At 41.0% G+C, this 20,151-nt stretch overlaps 1 protein-coding gene across 2 annotated transcripts in view; it reads right to left on the bottom strand.

Moving 5' to 3' along the window:
* adam12b (ADAM metallopeptidase domain 12b) overlaps positions 1-20,151 on the bottom strand; it is a 90,040-nt gene that overhangs the window by 25,434 nt on the left and 44,455 nt on the right. For both annotated transcript variants that reach the window (XM_072689720.1, XM_072689722.1), the window contains exons 9-14: positions 17,185-17,362; positions 11,159-11,248; positions 9,881-10,076; positions 7,561-7,669; positions 5,113-5,311; positions 4,907-4,984 (exon numbers count right to left, since the gene is read on the bottom strand). In XM_072689720.1, coding sequence (XP_072545821.1) covers positions 4,907-4,984; positions 5,113-5,311; positions 7,561-7,669; positions 9,881-10,076; positions 11,159-11,248; positions 17,185-17,362 — 850 coding nt within the window. The remainder of the gene's footprint in view (positions 1-4,906; positions 4,985-5,112; positions 5,312-7,560; positions 7,670-9,880; positions 10,077-11,158; positions 11,249-17,184; positions 17,363-20,151) is intronic.

Here is a 20,151-nt window from a genome sequence, read left to right as displayed (position 1 = left end):
ACTGGCTGCAGCAGAAGCACAAAGCATGAGCAATACACCCCCAATAGTTAATAAAACCTCTGCTGCTGGATTTTATGTTGAGCGTGCAGGAATGTTTTTTTTATGCAGGTGTCGCTGCACAGTAGAACAGTGCACCACCACTCCAGAGCCTGCAAAGGTTTCCTTAATTAGCCTTCAAGCAATCCTACAAGCACTTATCTCAAACTTAAAACTTGATCTCCAACATGTTTACTGTTTACTGCCATTTCTTAATAGCATTATTTGCTTAAATAAGGAAATGTGGGCATCAATTATTTAAACCATTTTCAGTGAGTTCAATGGCTGCTGATTGTTGGGAAAAGCTTTGGGGAGTGTCTATACTGTCTATATATTTCCATCACCTGGCCTTTTCTAACAATGACTGTGAAAAAGTCACAGCCATGACAAGCCAATAGAGCCAAAAGATCTGAGGGCTTGGCAAAAGTTATCTAGAAAAGTTAATCTACAATCTCTTGGGATTCCAAACATTGTGTACCTTATTTTTTTCTCCACTTTTACTGCATGAAGCAAAAATACTGAACAATACATCTTCAGCTTCTTTCCTCTTGGAGATTCATATTTAACTCGCTTCACTATTCACAGTAACATAATCTTTCACCAGGGGTGCCTTGCCTTGGTAGATATGATAAACTGTATATTGCAAACATGTAACAGTCATTTCTAAGCCTATCCCTAAACCTAGACCCTAAATTCCAACATTATTCTTAGTACACAACAGAAATGTATTTAGTATTCACATCATTAAAGAAATGAATTGTGGAGCTTCTGCAAAAGAAGCACTTTACAAAGTCCAGGCTATTTAGTTTGTCCTGATATTGTAGGCTTTTCTCTGTTTTTCCTGCAAAGTCAGGATATTTATCTAAGAAATGGGCTGCACTCATTAATAAGCGGCAGCTCGACTGAGTTGGGCAGTAGGGATAGGCAAACACACACGAACACAAACGAAACACAAACGAAACACAAACACACACGAACAAACACTCCAACATCATTATACACCAGCGCCCGTCCCAAATCAACAGATCAGGGAGAGGAACAGGTCAAGATCAGCTTTTGTTTTGTTTCAACTACTGTGCTCCAATTCTGCGAGGACCTGCCATCACACTTCAGTAATCTCAGACAACACTAATTCACTCTGTCAACAGCAATCCTTTTGTTCAAACATCAGACAAATAAAAAAAGGGGGGCAGAAAGAAACTGGCGTCTGTAAATCGGCCTTGTCTTCTTTGCTTCTCAGCATAGTGAAAAACTAGAATTCCTGAGAAGGCGTTGGCTTGGCCGAGGTAAGTGGCTGTTTTTGGGGGGAGTGGAATGAATAAAACCCACCCCCCTGGGGCGGGACGTGGGGTGTGAATGTAAACGGCGGCGTAGGGGGTATCTTGGCCAGCGCTGATAGTGTTCGCATTTTAGCGCATCGCTGGCAAACACTGCAAGCATCTGAGCCAAAAGATGATGAATGGAGCTTTAAGTAGAACATAAATGAAGCTATTAAATACAAGTGCTTTAACCTTGGTGGGGCAATGAAGACTGATCACAAAGGAGCGCAGCAGCTGCCGGAAGTCATCGGCGCAGGCGGTTACTAGACCGGGGCATGCTTAGGGGAGGTGAGGGATAATTGAGAGTGCAGTATTACCCCGCAGCCTAATCTGCAATGCTCTAACCAAGAAGCAATATTATTATGTGATTGATTATACAATTCTGTACAATGAGCAGAGTGGCACTAACCTAGAACAGGCAGGGTAACCACTGCATTTGAAGTAATGTAAAGTCATATGACTTTACTTCATAAAACATATTTTAAAATACATAAATAATAATACCCTGGAAAATGCATTCATTCAGTGTTTTAACTGTTTTCCTTTGGTTGGGTTGCGTTACGGGGGCAGGTTCACCGAACCCATTTTATAGCATAGTTTTAACACTGCAACAATAACACTGTCATTATTCCTGAGTCTTACTGGAGAGCATTGCAAGCTGAAGAGATTGCAACTGGGTTCGCTTTTAGCCTTGCCCCCACTCCCCTTCCTGTGTTTGCCTTTCTTAAGTCTTACAGGTAAACAGCCAGTACATAAGCCAGTATCTTCCTTTCTGATGTGTGCTTATCTTCAGTTTGATAGCTGCTGTAGTCTGTTGCAGTTTGTTTTTGAAGGGGAGCAGACATTTGAGGGAAGGTCTGGTAAAATGCTAGCATTAGCTTTTAGCCTAGCGCGGATCCCTGTTCGCCCCTGTGGCATTGGCTTTGACGCATTCTGAGTTTGAGCTCCTCTTCTGCAGACACTGGCGCAGGAAAAGCTGCAGTCAGAACACCAGGTTCACATAGCAGCCAACATTCCCATAACTAGAAGAGCCTGGTAGTGATGTGCTGCTCTCCATTATCAACAACACCATATTCTCCTGAAGTTGCTGTTGCATTTGACCACTTCACCAGCTTTGACTAGGGCTTTCGCTAGAGTGCTGGGTGTACATTTTGAGGGTGAGTCAAGACTGTTATGAATTTTTATGGATTGGAATTGTTATTATGTATATGTTACTGTTATGGGTTTTGGAATTAGCACATTTTATAGTTGTGTTGATGAAGCGTTGATTAAGGAGGACACAAGAGCATTTGTGGTTCATGGTATGTCACTTACATGTTCTGAACTCTCATTATTCAATTATGCCAATGAAAACACAGTTTGACATTCTAGGGCCCTTTTAATCCAGCCTGGTTTTTACTGAATAATGCAGTAATGAGCAGCTGGTTAATGCCAACCACTGGCTTAATAAGGCTTAATATGGACTTTTCAAAGTCAGTACAATGTCCCCCTGACCTAAAGTCTTACAAAAGTGTTCTTAAGATACAAGTTTTGACACTGATGATATGGTGAAACAGTGCTAACACTATTAACAAAGCCAGCAAGTCCAGGTCCCAGTCCCTCCCTTTTTTTTTAGCACTGGCCCACCCAAAATGACTGCTCATACAAATTAAATAAGTTAACTAAACACACACATTAAAATGTTAAAAAGTTTTTCTCAATCAAAAATGAGGCATTTTCTAAGCGATGCTCTTTCCTGGGCCTCCAACACACTCTCAAGCATCCAGCTTCAGTTAACAGTGCTAAATCAAAGGGCTTCTCATTACACTAGCAAAGAAAGAAGGCTACATGTCTTAAGAATACTTCACATAGGAGATAAATGTGGAGAATTACGGTTGGAAAGTGTATGAATCTGGCTGGTTTTCAGCATAAAAGATGTAGAGCACACAAAATAGGATTAGGATTAGCTAGTCAGATCTCAGTACAGCACAATAATCAGCCAACTCATTAACACTGAAGGCAGACATGGCAGAATTAGGCATCGTATTAAAGTTATGTTGGTCATTATTACTCCTGTGTGCAAAGCAAGACGATAAGTATGTGCCCAATAATTAACTCTGAATAAACACCTCAGTTGAAATAGTGATCAGGAGTTTGCATGCACTCATTATGGACATGAATTTTGTTTCTCTATTGGGCTTTTAATGATCTCTGTGTTTTTCTGGGGCAAAATGAGTGTACCACAGGCATGTGTAAAAGCTTCATTGTCCACGGCAGGATTGGTTGCTTTCCTGGCACAGACCAGCCTTTTAAGCACAGTCCACATAATTTTGATTGGGTTAAGGTCAAGACTTTGGAAAGGCCTTTCCAATAGCTCAATATAAATTTGCTTGCTCAACCACCACTAATGTTTGTCTGACTTCACTGTCCTGTATGAACATCTAGTTAAGCCCAGGTTTCAGCCATCTAGCTGATGGTTTAAGGTTATGCTGAATAATTCGGAGGTTGGCCTCCTTCTTCATTATTCCAAACTTCCCTTTTGTGCAGTGTAACAGTTTCACTGACAGAAAACAGGCCCCAGAGCAATAACTACCACCACCATGCTTAACAGCTAGTACAGTTAGTGTTCTTAGGGTTGGATACCTCATTGTGGTCAAAATAACTCAATCTTTGTGTAAGATGACCATAAAGCTTTCCTCCTCTTTCTTTGTCCAGGTGGTCTGTTGTAATTTTTGAGTAGGAGCTTCCTTTTTTGATGGCAGCCTCTCTGTTTATGGCGACGCAAAACAGTGATACTGGTACCTGAGCAACTTTCAGTTCATGGAAACACTGTGATTTGGTGTTTTTTTGGGTTGCCCCTGACCACCTGAACCAATGTTCTCTCAGATCATGGTGATAGTTTGAATCTTCATCCAAACATTGGCAATGTGACTTCACCTCCTAATAACTTACAAACAGTTGCTTGAGCGGATTATTTTGGAATCTGCAGTTGTTTACAAGAGAATCTCCCAAGAGATATTCCTGAAATCTACAATCATTCATTTGAGGTCTGCACTGAGCTCCTTGGACTTTTCTGTTCTATTATGTGTTGGTCAATCCAACGAGTGCTGTCAAACAAACTCTTTTTATGTGGGCACAAAGAAACAACCAGCTACTAGCAATCATGATCACTAACAGGCAGTTAAGATAGCATTGGCCTTGGTCAGGTTACAAGACATTTTGCAGACTTTTTCTTGTATGTATGATTTTAACTGCCAATTTTGTCTTTTCTATTAAAGACGGGTAACGTAAACTTCTGACCACATCTTCTAGGTTAGGCTATGCCTGTACATGCCTGTACAGTGACGAATACGTGCACCTTTATCCTTTATCCTTTATCCTTTTGCCTGCTCCCTGCCCACAGGAGTAAAGTTTAAATTTGGCCTATTCGCAAATGTGAGGTCCACATCCAAACCAGCAACCTATGAAACCTATGTCTAGAGAGCAGAACATTGTGGTTTGTCAGAACTATAAATATCTGCCAAACTCGGCTTTCTGGAAATATTTCTGGTTCTATGTGCGCAAACACTTACCCCTCTGCCATGACACTTCCCCGAACACTCGTGCACTCCGAACACACTGACATTCTGACACTGCCTGTTCAAACACATCTGTGATGGAGAGGAAAAGGCAGAGAGAGAAAAAGCTATTGAGTAGGTGTCAGCAAACATCAACTCCACCGACTGAACGTTAGATCTGTGCTTGTTACTGGAGCTCTGTGCAATGCTGTTTGTCATACCATGCCCTCGGCACATTTGGTGCCTGCCAGTACCAGTCCTGGGTCGGGCATGTCATCGCCGAGGTATACATGCGTCCCCCTACACAGGATACGCCCCCCCTCATGCAGTGGGATGTTGGTTTCTATGGAAACAGCATTGGTACCAATGACGGGCCTGTTGGCTCCCCCCTGGCACTGAATTTTCCCACACTTAGAATCCCTGGATCAGAAATCACACACACAAACACAAACACCAATCAATAAAAGAGAGCGATGTTCTTTCAAAGGAAAAACAGGATAAAATATACCAAAATGACCTGAGCCTAACTCAAGTTATCAGAAATACAGAAAGGATCCAGGCGGTAGAGAACAGCAAGTTATACAGTATTATACATTTCTGCTAATTATAAAGTTGTATGTAAGTGACAGGTCATAGTCCTAGAATAGATCAATTGTAGTTTTTTAGTTGTGTAATGAGGACAGATATCTGATGGATTGGCTATGCGGAAAGTTCACCAGTGTCAGCTGTGCTAATGTTGCCAGCTATTTAAAGCAGCATTATGCGACAAATGGTATTTTTGCTCCCCTCAGTTGTGGAGTATAATTCACTTGTCATAAATACAAATCATGCCATGAGCTGCCCCTCATGGAGAGCTGTTGACAAGTGAGAACTGAGTGAATGGCATCTGAATGGGTAGAATATTAGAATGACAGGATTTTACACACATATGAATCAGAGAACGCAGCATTACTCTGTTATAGTGCAGCTCCACCATGCAGTAGCTGACATTCAGGTTTCACTGAAGGCAGACAACATATATTATATATAACATACAAAAAACAACATATATTATATGTACAAATGTTTGTGGACACCCCTTCTAATGAATGCATTTAGCTACTTTGGGTTGCACACACACACACACACTATATTTCCTGTAGAGAAATACTGCCACTAGAATAGGAGAATGTCCCTATTGACACTATGCCTTATGCCAGCATTGAGCCGTGGAGCAGTGGAACTGTGTTCTCTGGAATGATGGTGCCCATCCAATACCTTTGAGTATGAGATGAGATGGGGAGTCAGGAATAAGGAGGGTGGTGATCAACACTTCCCCCTTACAGTACTGGTAGCATTGTGTGATAGGGAGTTAGTAGGTCTGACATAGATGAATGACTACATTGGGGAGAAAAGAGGGGGAAATGCTAAATGCTGTTTTACTATGTGCAGTGTGAATATGCAGCCATGGTAGCACCACTGGCAGCTACACGGGCCTGTGGAAAGCATTGAAAACAGAACTTGCAACAATGTCTTCTTGAGTAATCAAGAACCACTGTCAACTACCAGCTGGTGACACTGATTGAAAGAGACAATTACATTCGTAGCTAAAAAAGCTAAAGTTGCTTGGTCTATCAGCCAGAGCCTATAGCCTATAGGTTAGCTCTTAGGCTAAAGTCTTAGCTGACAGCCTCACAAGCACCTGACACGTCTGCTTTACCAGAGCTTCACAACAGTGAAGTTTCCCCTCCACAAAACGGTAAGAGCAGATGTACGGTCCACTTCTTTGAAAGGTGGTGGATATAACTTATACATATAGTGCTCCACAACATGTACAGAAGCTAGTTAGGCTATAAATAATGTTAAATAGTCTGTTGTTGAATGTTGGGTGAGCCTATCCATCTACTTTATGATGTGTAGCAGTAGCTATGTCAGCTACTTTGAATATGATATGACCACAAACCATTTGATAGCAATTGACTGGAAATTATTGAAAGTGGACGAGTGCAAATAAGATGACAAGGGATTCTAGACCCTAGACTGGACTTACAGATGGAGAATATTAGAATAACAATGGTAAGTCTTTTTATTCCTTGTTGTCTGAACTCAGTTTCCTTTATTAGAAAGGAAATAATGGACGTCCATTGAGAGACATTTCTCAGACTCCCACATCCAGTGTTCGGCAAAAAACATTGGTCAGCTGTACTTGATAAAACATAAAATTTTAGTGACTTAATGTCACCTTTTTGTGCGTGTTGAACTAGAATGCTCTTCATTCTAGATAACAACACAATTCCTTCAGTGAGTTCAGCACAACATTCTTAAAGACACTGATTAATGCGTCTAAAGATATGTTATCAAGTGAGCAAAGACAGCCGACCACTATGTTGTTGCTTAGTGACTTTGGTTTCCACAGTAACGGCAGTAATGCAGATTTATTTTCAGTCAGCTTAACCATCTCTACTGCCGCTGGTGCTTAAAGAATAGTTCATTAAGCAATGCAGTTCTCCAGTTCAGGATGACCATCTCCTCTATCTTCTAACATGACGTTTGATCTTGTAAATGTAAGCCAGGTCATGCTCTGTAGTTTTACGTCCTGTCAATATCTGCCACCGGTTGTTTCTGCTGTGTAAGTATGTAAGACTGTTTAGATTGTTGTGAATGAGGTATGACAAGCGTGCGAGGCATACCGTGGTTCACACTTGGCAAAGGAGCCTTTGGAATCCTTCCCACAGTTCCCATAGGGGTCCCCTGCTGAGTTCACCCGCTCAAAGCAGATACCGGGTGCAGGTTTGGCTCCTAGAAAGACAGAAAAGAGGGAAGATATACAAAAGTTTTGCACAAAATCTAATCTTGCACTTACTAAGCCAATGTGGGTTTACGTTTGGTGTCTAAAGTTTGCTTCTTTAGTTTTGCACTGGAGTTCTGAGCATATTATTGCTAACAGATAATGCAAGCTTAAAGTCACCAATTTAGCACTGTGTAAACTTCATACCTATATCATCCCTTCTTAAATCTGTGTTTGAGTACTTGGTAATGTAGTGTCTGACACATGCTTCTGGCATGGCATACTGTTACCTAAAAAAAACTCAACTTGGACACCAAACATCTTGGCCAATCGGCTACGTTTGCTGTAATGGGAAAGTTGTGTAAATGGGATTTTTTAAGTCAGAGTGGGACTCGCATTGCTACACTCACATCATCATGCCTGAGTTTCTCTCTGAATTAAAAACAGAGAGCTGGAAGACCGCTTCAGTATGTAGCAAACTGTGGCCTGCGTCATATTAGAGGCAAGATTTATTAGCCATATGGAAAACATAGTTCTCCATGTCATGATACATGAACCCAAATCTTTTGTTAGATGCACATGAAGGGAAACAGAAACTCTTCCATTGCTATTGGATTTGAAATATAGGGCATCGGCATCCAAAGACATCTGTAAGATGACAGGGATAATCAGTTACACTCTAAGACACGGATTCTCAGACATGGATTAAGTCTGGTATTGGAAAAAAACTGCAGTGAATCGTCAATGGAAATTATAGTCTAGGCTTGGTATTGACTTGAGGTTGGACAACTGACCTAAAATACCTTTAGGTAAGTCATTCAAATGAGAATTTGATAAATCATTAGAAGTGTTAGAAGGGACAGTCCATGTTTTTCAAATTAAATACTCAATTTGTAAGTAGCATTTTACAGATTTGTAGCTAAGAGTATTCATACTGCATACTCCAATAGAAAATACATCCCATTCTAAATCCATAGGCATTAATATGATGTTGAAAAGGTTCCCAGCAGCTCTAACAGCAGGTTTGGAACTTGCCAACCCCACTCTGTAACTGTCAGTGGTCTATCATTTTGTGGCTGTGGTTCCTAAACATTTCCACTTTCCAATAATACAACCCACAGTTGATGGTGGAATATCTAGAAGGGAAGACATTTCACCAACTGACTTGACAACGTTGCATCCTGTTACAGTGCCAAGCTGGATTTCAGGGAGCTCTTTAGAACCACCCACTCTTTCACTAATGTGTGTAAAGGCAGACTGCATGGGTAGGTGCTTCATTTTATACATCTGTGGCAATAAGACTGATTGGGGACTGTTGTTATGAATCAAAGCAATACGGATAAAAAAGAAGTTCTTCAAGGCTTCTTTAGTTGACAAAATGGCAATGGTTTTAAATGCCAATGGTTCTATAAAAAATATTTAATGGTTCTTTGTCTGGATAAATTATATTTCTCTATAATAGAAAACCTCTTGTGTATGGTTCCTCACAGTTATATATATATATATATATATATATATATATATATATATATATATATATATATATATATATATACAGAACCCAAAAAATGTTCCAGCATTGTTACAAGGCAAAGAACTCCTTTTCAGTAGTAAATTTACCCCTTTTTGTAAAGGGTGTAACCTGTCTATTATGAAGGCTTTCTTACCACTGACGGCTTCATAATGTCAGCTAATGGAGGTGCCTTTTCTTTTTATTTACTTCACATTTAAACAAACATTAATAAATGTGACTTGCAGTCTATTCATTTCACTTATTAATTAATTAATAAAATTAAAATTAAAATTAAAAGTCCATGGCTTGTTAAAATGAATCGCATTTAGCTTACACTGTGCATATTTGTGCTATTTTTATATTAAATATTTCCATCCAGCTTTGATGTTACACTTTCACTTAACATGGTGTGGTTTCACATGGTTATGTTATATGAAAACTACACATCCTTACTTGAAATTCATAACGACATACAAAAAAATTTCTATATATACACTCTACAATCTATAGATGCATTAAAATATCCTTGCATAATCAGTAGCATTTACATTTACATTTACGGCATTTAGCAGATGATCTTATCCAGAGCGACTTACAAAGTGCTTTGCTATTTGCCCAAGAAAAACCTTAGCTAGTTAGAATAGACTAATAATTCAAAAGATACCTCTAAGCTTAGACATTACTAAACACAAGTAGCATCACCACTAACCTGGTCCCCACAGGGTGATGCACTGCTGCTCGTGTGTCTGGCAGATGCCATTGTAGCAGTAGCCGTCTGCGTTGTGGCACGCATGTCCGTCGTGCAGGTAGACGTTAGCGGGGCAGTGGGGGCTGGCCCCGGTGCAGAACTCGGGCAGGTCACAAGAATTACTGGACTCTCTGCATGGTGTTCCAGCCGGCTTCAGCTACTCACACACACATACACATACACATACACATGATAAAGAAATCTAATCATTACAAGCAGTAAAAAGCATTAGAAAATCAATGGTAGCACTGCTAGAAATGTTTACTGTTAAAGCAATGTTAAAGAGCCCCAATTGTGATTTCCATCGCTTTACTGAAATAAAGGAGTGTGAAGAACCTTTAAACTGGCAAAGGGCCTTCACATCAAGCAAGGTTCTTTAGACCTTTAAAAAGAGGTTATTCTATGGCATCCCTTTGAGGTACCTCTATTATTAAGAGTGTATGGACATTTCTCACCAGGTAATTTGTGTGGGTTATAATGTGAATGAGGGACAAATCTTTGAACAGGGAATATTTTTCAGACAGCAACGTTCTACTCCAAAGTCCTGAATGAGCTGGTTCTAATTTTTGGAGGGACTTATGAGTCATGAGTCATGAGTCAGCTAAACATGAGTGAGTGAGGTTGGTGTGGTGCTTTGCGTCTAAAGAAAAGCAAAAAGCTGCAGTGTTTTTCTTCTTTGCAGCTAGGTGAGTCATCATTCTGTGCTAATTATTGTTAGCTTATTTGCTTGAGTCAATACATGCCCATGAAGGCCTGGCTGTCATTTTTTTTCTCCAAGTGTTTTCAGCTGGGGTCGTCTTTTTTATGCTGTAAAGCTTGCACGCACAATGAAGTGGAAAAGTTGGCGATCATTGCCTCAAAGCAAAAATAAGACTGTTCTGCACTGCTGTTGATATTACAGTAATAATATGCAGTGATAATATTGGCATATTTCTCCAGTCAACCAGTGCCACTGACGGCCTCTGGTGTAGAAGTGCTTGCTCCCTCTCGCTGTTCAGTCAGTCAATGAGCCTCGCTCACTGATTTATGTGTCTGGAGCCCTCGGAGGAAACCCAGTGTGTAGTTTCGGAGCGTAAATGACAGTTGATGTTGCACCCACTAATGGGGCAAAGAGAATGCGTTTTCCACGCTTTCACCGTTTTTTTTCCTCTCACAGAAATAGAGAAAGTGGGAAGGAGAGTGAGCGAGGGGCAGAGAGGGAGGAAGCAAAAAACAGACACCACAAGCTCAAACAAGTACCTGGCAGTCTACGCAGCACTGTCCATGAGCACACACAGCGTCTCCTTTAAGAGTGCAGGTAGTGGCGTTGCAGCATGGGTTCATACACTCCTGAACACAGAACACAATCACACAGGGGTGAATAAATGTGACACAGACATCTCATCAGTCATCATTTTCCCTTTTCAGAGTAAATCAACTACAGGAGTGAAAACACTCTAAATAACAGGAGCTCCAGAGGCAACCTTTCTTTACAGTATTACCTCCTTATTTCTCCATGTATTTTATATACAGTACTGTGCAGAGGTCTTAGGCATTTAGGTAGATTTTAGGTAGATTTAGACCTTTTAAAGTGTGTATATCAGCAATAGGAGTTTTTGCTTGCAAACCATTCATATTCCATTAGAATAGATGCAAGAAACCAAAAATACAGAAGTAACAAGAATTTCTCATGTTGAACAAAGTAGTGGAGATCATGTGAGCTAGTTTGGAGAACAAAGCTTGGTTCCGGATTTCTCCTGGAAGCTCCCAGCCAGTATGTGGGAGTGTTTGATTCCATCAACAGCTCACCTGATTTAACATAATTAAGCAAGGATAATAAATAGCAATACAATAAATACAATACAATAAATACCTGCTACCCAGATAAAGAGCTTTTTCATTTGAATCTTCTTTTCACAGTTGCCTAAACCTTTGCTTAGTACTGTATGTCACTTTCATTTACCTCTCCTTCCCAGAAGTGTCACTAAAATAAAATATTTTTTATTTATTTATGTACTTTATGGTTTAAATCTTTATGGCTTTTCTTTTCCATTTGCCTGTACAACTGTGGACAACTGTAGTACGCTGTGTCCTCTAACACAGGGCTAAGTGAAACACAGAACTCTTGCTTTTTATAATAATTTAAAGGCCAACATGTCCACACAGAAATTAAATTGGTGCATTATTGATTGTAAGCCTGGAATTTCATATTCCGACACATGAAAGCCTATTATGTTTTATTGCCCAGTTAAAGGGGTCTAGGGCTGGTGAGGGCAGTGAGGGCTGGTGAATACATCAGCTTATACTGACTTGTTTAATTGAAGTAACAATGAAAAAACAACAAATTTGTGACATATATTCTCATAAATAAATAAATAAATAAATAAATAAACAGTCTATGCAATCTACCTTTGGGTTTTGGTCGATCACATTCTTTACTGTCAATCAAAATGTGACAATGATACAACAGACATCAGTATTTTAGTGAACGGTGTGACAAATAGTGCTGTCAAAATGATCAGTTGCATTAGGTGTTAGATACACACAGCAAGATACATAAGCTGTGAACAGTTTTTCCTTAATTTCACTCTTCAAACCATTCATAGTACTGCAGGCTCTGTATGTTGCTATGTTAGAATTGCAGTCCTCCCATTCAAATACAGCTTTTAAATGGCTTTTTAATTGCCGGTTGATTATCTGTCAACTTATAATTACTCAGAAAATCAACAACAAAGGGGAGGGGGGTCTAAACTTGTGCATAAGTCTATTTGTTGTAGACAGATAAGTTGGAACATGCACTCACTATTGCTTTCACTCAATGTCGAAGAAAACATCAAGTTCAGGTTGATGAATGAATGTTATTGAAATATTTGAATGAACCAATTAAATAAATGAATTGTGCTGCTTTTTAACAGAATAAATCTATATTTACTGTAAGTATCTAAATATATGAAAATACACTCTTCAAGTGTTTGTGGAAACTCCTTCAAATGAATGCATTCAGCTGCTTTAAGTTGCACCCATTGCTGACACAGATGCAAATGCACACACACAGCTTGTCTAGTTCATGTAGAGAAGTAGCAGATAAACCTGAACCCATTGGCACCTTGCCTAATACGAGGAGTGGGCTGGAGGAATATAAAGCCCCCAGCACTGAGCTGTGGAGCAGTGGAACTGTGTTCTCTCAGGAATGATTCTGTTCCATACAATACTTCTGAGATGAGCTGGGGATTTAGGGATGAGGTCTCATCATTGAATGCAATCAAAGCCTCACAGCGATGCTCCAAAATCTAGTAAAAGTAGAATACACTCTTTTTAATACCCCTGATTTCAGAAGAAAAAATTAATGAGCAAGTGTCCCAATACTTTCGCCCATATGGTGTCCTTTTGATTAATCGCAATTAATCACAATGTCGTGTTTTAGGTGTTTGACAGCCTGCTGTTGCAGAAACAACATCGAAGAAAGTCTAGAATGCACAAGGGTCAGTGGCTGTGATACTTCTTCATGGGTTGCCTTCTTCAGTCTTCCTGCTGGGAAGTCCCTCATGTCTGCTAATCCTTTAACAGCTTGTGCAAAACCATGGGAACATTACAACAGAGGAAAACAACAACCTTTGAAAACCGGTCTTTGGACTGGGTTGTGCATTAGCACGTATGGTTTTGATTAGCAGTCCGTGTGAGCACCCTTTAGTCCTGTTATTATTTTAAAGAGAGATCTGCTATTTTGAGGCGCTGATCTCACCATGCGCTGTGCATGAGTTTCGTATGTACATGCATGCTGCCAGGGCCGAAAAGGTGTGAACTTCATCAGCTGGCCGCAAGGGCAAAAAAAAAAAAAAACAGCAACAGAAATTAAGCTTCATGACTCCACAGGACAAAGATTAAAAGTATAAGACTTGTTTAGATGCTCCTTTGAAAACGTCCAGTGGACTAAGGCACTGCTTGCTTGAATCCCGGGTAATGCTGATTGCCATCAGCAGCCAAAGCCTGAGAGAGCACAATTGGCCTTGCTTTTTTCGGGAGACGCTCTCTCTCTGTCCACATCACTTTAGTGTGATTCTGTCTGCTTGTCGATGCATCAGAGCTCGGTGCCCAGCTCATGCCCAGTGGTAGTGATAGTTCAAAAAGAGGCGGTGGCTGGTTGCACGTGTCTGCAGTCCTCCCCAGTGGCGGGAGCATTACATGTGATAGGGGGAAGTACAAACGAGTGAGTTGGCTAACTGGCTATGAAAAATTGAGGAGGAAAACTAAGTAAACATTTAGTTGGTGAAAACACAGGAGAGGATATGTTCATGCCTTTCCATCAAGGCCATATTTATATAGGTGTCACTGAACAGTAGAACAATGCACCACCACTCCAGAGTCTGCTCAGTCTTCCTGAAGGTCTTTAGCAGTCAAATGGGGGTGCTGATTTGCCTGCCTAGCAATCCTATGAGACGTTCTCCCTGACCTTGTATGTGTAAACTGCCATTTTGACATCACATTACAAACTCAGCAAAGAAAAATAGGAAAGTTCTTCTCATAGCCTCCTGTTTTGTAGGAATCAATCATTTGAATTGAATAATATTATTTATATTACAACATTATAATGCCATTGATGTAATTATTTAATTGTTTAATTCATGTGGAAATTATTTGAAGTAAATTCTTTTTTTAAAGCATGTCTTTCTCCGGTGCAGGGCATCATTAGATGGAAGCACACAAGACGTGTACTTCCTTAAAGGAAATTATTAATACAGTTACATTCATTTCACATGGGGCACAATTACGCCTCTCTCTTTCCTCTCTCTCTCCCTCTCTCTCTCCCTTCTTAGTTCTTTCTTTTCTTTAACAAGGCCCCGGTGTGCTGGCTCCGGGCCGACAGTGCATGTTGGGTCAGCTTTGACCTCTGTTGGCCATGAGAGAAATCTCTTTACAGGCAGCCTGACGTCAGCCTATTGTGTGGGTATGTGTGTGCATGCAGACAGAATGAGCAAAGAAAGTCGGAAAGGGATGGGGGTCTCTCATCCTTCTGGCCAAGACATAAGCTTCGTTACTGGGCATCCATCTGGCCTTTGGCATGTACTCACTCTCCAGATGTGCGAACGTGTTGTTTGCTCTTTTATAACGGCTGTCAGGTTTTGGTCTGTGATATAAAGAGCACACGGAACACTCTGACTCCTGGCCTTGCTCTATCATAACCTAGTCCAAAACCAATACTCCATCTGACTTCACCAGCAAGCTCTGAATCATCCACCTGGAGAACAGTCAAGACTAAAAGATGACCTGATTTCCAAAAGACAGACATTTCTTTTGGAACAACATTTAGCCAAGTTTTTAAAATTCTATTATATTCCATTATATATATGGCTCACTATATATTAAGTTGCTCTGATAACTGTGTAGTTACACATTAACAATCCATGTAACTACAATGTATCTACAGATACAGCATAGCGGCACCTATATCTGCACCAGAAACAGCAGCAGTTCATATTAATGTAACCAGCCTCCATCTATAACATATATGTATAACCTCATATGATATATTAACTTTATATTATATTAATTTAGTCAAAACTAAAGTAAATTCTACACATGTATTTACTCAAGCTGTAGGCCACTACTGCAATCCATTTGTAACAGTGAATACATCACTAGAAGTTGTCTTATTATTACATGGATTATTATTGTGTAATTATACACTTAATATACAGTGGGGCCATATATTTCATATGCTGTATCATAAATAATTGTTTCCAAAAATGAATATTTAGCAAATGTACACCTAAGATGGATTGCTGTCCTTCATAAATAAATAATATAGTTTGCTTAAGATAACTAATGCCATGGTCTACAGCAGAGGTCACAAATAGACGGCCGGCTAGCCGGGTCCAGATGCTGTCCTCTCCGGACTTGGACCTATAACCGTTAAACTATTCAGTTTTGATGCTGTGTTTATTTAGTGTAACTAGTGTAACTTTTCCGCTCTTTACAAATACAGGTTTTGCGTCCCAGAAAACTCACAGACCAATCGCATGTGCTGTAAATATCACACATGATGTTACTCAGCCAACCAGAGCTGTGCATTATGAGGAGGCTTTGGCTTGAGTGAGTACCACAGATACAAGGAAGAGATGAGAAACAGGGGTCGGAGGAGAAAGCGAGCCAGAGGACATTTCATTTACATGGCGTGGAGTGACCAAGCTTTTCATCCAGAATGGACAGACTGGTAGATGTGCATTCTTCCCACGTGCAGTTCTAAACCATATGCGTCTCATATGTTCCGATGTTCAGATGATGTTCAGTGGTGATTATTAAAAGCAGGGACTGTCAAGCGGGACTCTGAGATGAGTTATTAAGAACTGTATTTTAATATCCTTTCATTCAGAGTATTTGCTGTTAATCATTCACCCACTTCAGTGTAAAAAATGACAATAAATATAACTGAAATAAACTAATATTGTAACTGAACTGTAATTTGATTTGACATGCAATTGTTGACTGCATAAAATGTTGATTTACCTACCAGGCTAGGGATATAACAGGATATGACACTGAATCATAATGCAAGTTATGCAATCCTGGCTTGAGGAAACTGTCACTAACTGGACTTTACTGCATTTTAATTAAACACACCTGATCTACAGGGTTAGACAAGCAGATTTGGCACTAGAAGGTTACCAGAGGGGTGGGATTGAGGCGCCCTTGAGCAAGGCACCAAACCCCCATTTGCTCCCTGGGTGCTGAGGTTTGTGTTCATGTTTCCTACAATTCACTGGTGTGTGTATTCACTACCTTGCGTGGGTTAAATGCGGAGGTTGAATTCAGTTGTGTTGCTCTGCAATAACTGTAAAGTGGGTTTCTAATTTATAGTTTCTGTCACTCATAATTAAAGTCAGGTCAGGTGTGAGAGATCACAACCAAAAACTCTACAATGCCAACACCAATTTAATATCAGTCCCATTGCTGCACCATTTCAAGTTTTGGTAAGCTGTTGTATTGTAAAGAACACTAATTAAGTGTTATTAAAGAATCTTATAAAAACTAGGTGTCCACTAACTTTTGACAGGCAGTGTTTAGCAATTCTTCTCGTGTCTGTAATCGCAAAGAATACACATACAATCAATATGTGTAACAAAATTCATTCCTTCATGCTGGCATATTTCAATATCTTGCTGTCCCTTTTTATTGAATACTTAATGTCTTGGCAACAATATGATAGAGTGCTACTGAAAGACTCACCAAGCAGCAGCAAGCAAGTAGTCAACAGATGCTGAAAAATGAAACAGCAGTTTAACCCGCACCTCTGGTTCTCCGCAGTCGCACTCCTCTCCTTCCTCTACATAGCCATTGCCGCATTTCTGTCCTCCATACAGCACTTTGACCTCAGGCATGTTGTACAGACACATTCCCACTCCTTTCTCTAGACTTGCGGCAAGGTCCTTCTTACTGCAGGTGCTGAATACTGTGGGAAATGGGTACCTATGCAGGAAGAAAAAAAAAAAGAATGAGACCGGAGAATGAGTGAGGAAAATGAATAGTAGGTGTGCGTCAAGGCTGATCACGTTGGCCTCTGCCTTATGAAGTAGGAAGTCGTGAAGAGTGGGTTCTTTGTTCTTCTTTTTGCTGCTACTTTCGCAAAGCTGCTTTGCTTTCTTCATTCCGCCCTGTGCCATACACCTCAACATACATTATACATCCAAATGTATCCAGACAGAGACCCAGACCCCCTCCATAACTATAAATAAGTGTATTCAGACTCTTTTTGCTGACACAAGCATTCAGTTGTGCACATACAAAAGACTGCCAATAGAATGGGAACCACTGGACCAGGCCTACATAATCCTAAAGTGCCCAGTATCAAGCGTATAATGCTCTACAGCTCTGAGCTGTGGGGCAGTGGAACTGTGTTCTCTGGAGTGACGAACTGGAGTGACGGTTGTGATCCAGAACGAATCATCCAACATCAGTACATGACCTCACTAAATGCTTGCGTGGTTGAATCCAATCAAATCCTCGCAGATGTTTCTAGATGTTTGACATCTAGAGTAAAGACTTCTCAGCGTGATGGCTGTTTCTCCTGGGTAAACTCCTGGCTAACAGCTTTGATTTTGCTAACAGATCGAAAATCAGCACTAGATTAGAACTCGGAACTTGCTTGGCTTAGAGAACCTCAACCAATGAAACTACCTCCAAAAAAGTTGGTATCTTTTAAGGTAGTTTAAAGAACAAGGTTTGGTTTCAGAATTCTCCTAGATACCCCAGCCATCTCCAGCTCACCTGATTTAACAAAAGTGGCAATTAGCCAAACTCAACAAATTAGCATTGAGCCCTGAAACCACCTCGCTTCGTCTATTTTGGCTTTCTCGGGTTCGGCTTTCTCGAGTCTAACTGGTGTTTTCCTTTCTGATGTGTATTTAGCTTCAGTTGGTAGTCAGCTGTTTGTATTCGCGGGAGCGGACCATGGAAAGAAAAGCTGATAAGAGCTAGAGTAAGATAGCGCCAGCTTTTAGCCTGATCCACTTCTGCGGACACTGGCACAGAAGACGCTGTGGCCATGAGGTCTGGTTTAAATAGCCACCTGTATTCCCACAACTAGCAGATGTTGAAGCTGATGTGCTGCTTTCACTAAGGCTGGGTGTATGTAAATATGAGGGTGTAAATACAAAGGATCAAGAGTGGTGTGTAGCAGTTTTGGGGTTTTGAAACTGGCCCTTTGGAACAGCTCCTTTTTCGCTATGTGACACAACAGTGTTTGAAGTTCACAGTATGTCACTTCCATGTACTGAACTTCCCCTATGCAGCGATGCCAGGGAAAATACAGTTTGATACTCTAGGGCTTCTTAACTATAAAATGATCAATGGATCGGGTTGACTTGGCTGCCGTGGCCTGTTCCCTCTTGCTTGTCCTGCACTGGGTAGTCCTCAGGGATGTGTTGTCATGGCATTACACCAGTGTGCATGATGACTGTATGTCATGTACCTCGGACTGGAAAAACTGTATCTTACCAGGAGCAGTGAAATTTGTGAGAAATCGTACTGGGGGGGTGACTTCAAGACGCACAAAATCAAGGGCTGTTTCATAAAGCTACAGCAGGGACATAGACATGGAAGGAAAGATGAGAAGCATGCGAGATGTTCCTAACAGTGTCTATACGCACTGTGCACAGCGTATGAGGCTGCGGGAGCATGTCTACAGTTCGGCTTATAGCTCAGTACAAGGTGACCTCTTTTCCTTCGAGACTTAAAATCCAGCAGGAGAGAAGCAGAGAGGAACAAAGAGGCAGAAGCTCTTTGCCCAAAGTGCTGTGTTGACTCCAAATCTGTTTGGACGCGCTGTATGCTGCAGACCGGTGATTTAGGAGGACAGTACTTTTCGGATGATTTCACATTTCCCGGTAACACACCCTTGGGGTGTCATACAAACTCCCCATATGACTGCACCTGACGCCAGTAACCCGGTCAACTACGCAAAGGCAGTCCGAGTCAGAGTTCCAGAAGTTACCACGGCTGTGCGCTTACTGAGCAAAGGGCAGCAAAACAGGGATTAGCATATGACCTTACTCCCTGACATTCATGCCTCGAACTGCAATGAGATATTGCGCTAAGCTACCCAAGCAGAAGACCATATGGTGACAGCTCATGGTTGAAATGCTCATTATATTCCTGTTGCGAATCCCTCCCCAAGTGCTCGATAATACATCGCACCAGCAATGTCTCTGACCCCAGCTTGACCACGGCACCCTAATGACCAAAGCAGCATGTCTGAGAGCCCGTTGCAGCTCTTTCAGGCAAAGAGAACCGTCACTGGCGAACTCGGACGGAAGCCGCGGCGGTGGCGTGACTGATCTGAGGAGGGAGCGATATAAGCTCATTTGTGTCCTGTTTGCATCTCGTTGTTGAGGCCATTCCCTTCAAATGGCTTGCAGAGGATTCTTCACAGTCTGCTGCGGCCAGACATCCTAAGATGCTGCTCCGCACTGACTCACCCGCGCATGCTAACGAACGTTCGCTGTCCTGGGCACTTATGAACGCGGCCGGCCGGCCGGCTCACAAACAAACAGGAGACCTTGAGTTATTGGATCTTTGAAAGCAAGTCTCTTCCTTTGGATTAATAGAGCTTGCGCATGCATGCATTTGAGAGAGGGATTAGCATTTTAATATTCATAAAGGTAATAGGGGCTATCACCAACCCACTGGGCATTTTTAGCACACGCTGCTAATATCATTTGAAGTCCAATTTTTATCATTAATTGAGGACATTGTTGAAG

The sequence above is a fragment of the Salminus brasiliensis genome, chromosome 10 (assembly GCF_030463535.1).
Source record: "Salminus brasiliensis chromosome 10, fSalBra1.hap2, whole genome shotgun sequence".
Taxonomy (NCBI): Eukaryota; Metazoa; Chordata; class Actinopteri; order Characiformes; family Bryconidae; genus Salminus; species Salminus brasiliensis.
The sequence above is the reverse complement of the archived record's forward strand: the minus strand, read 5'-3'. Positions and strand labels throughout refer to the sequence as shown.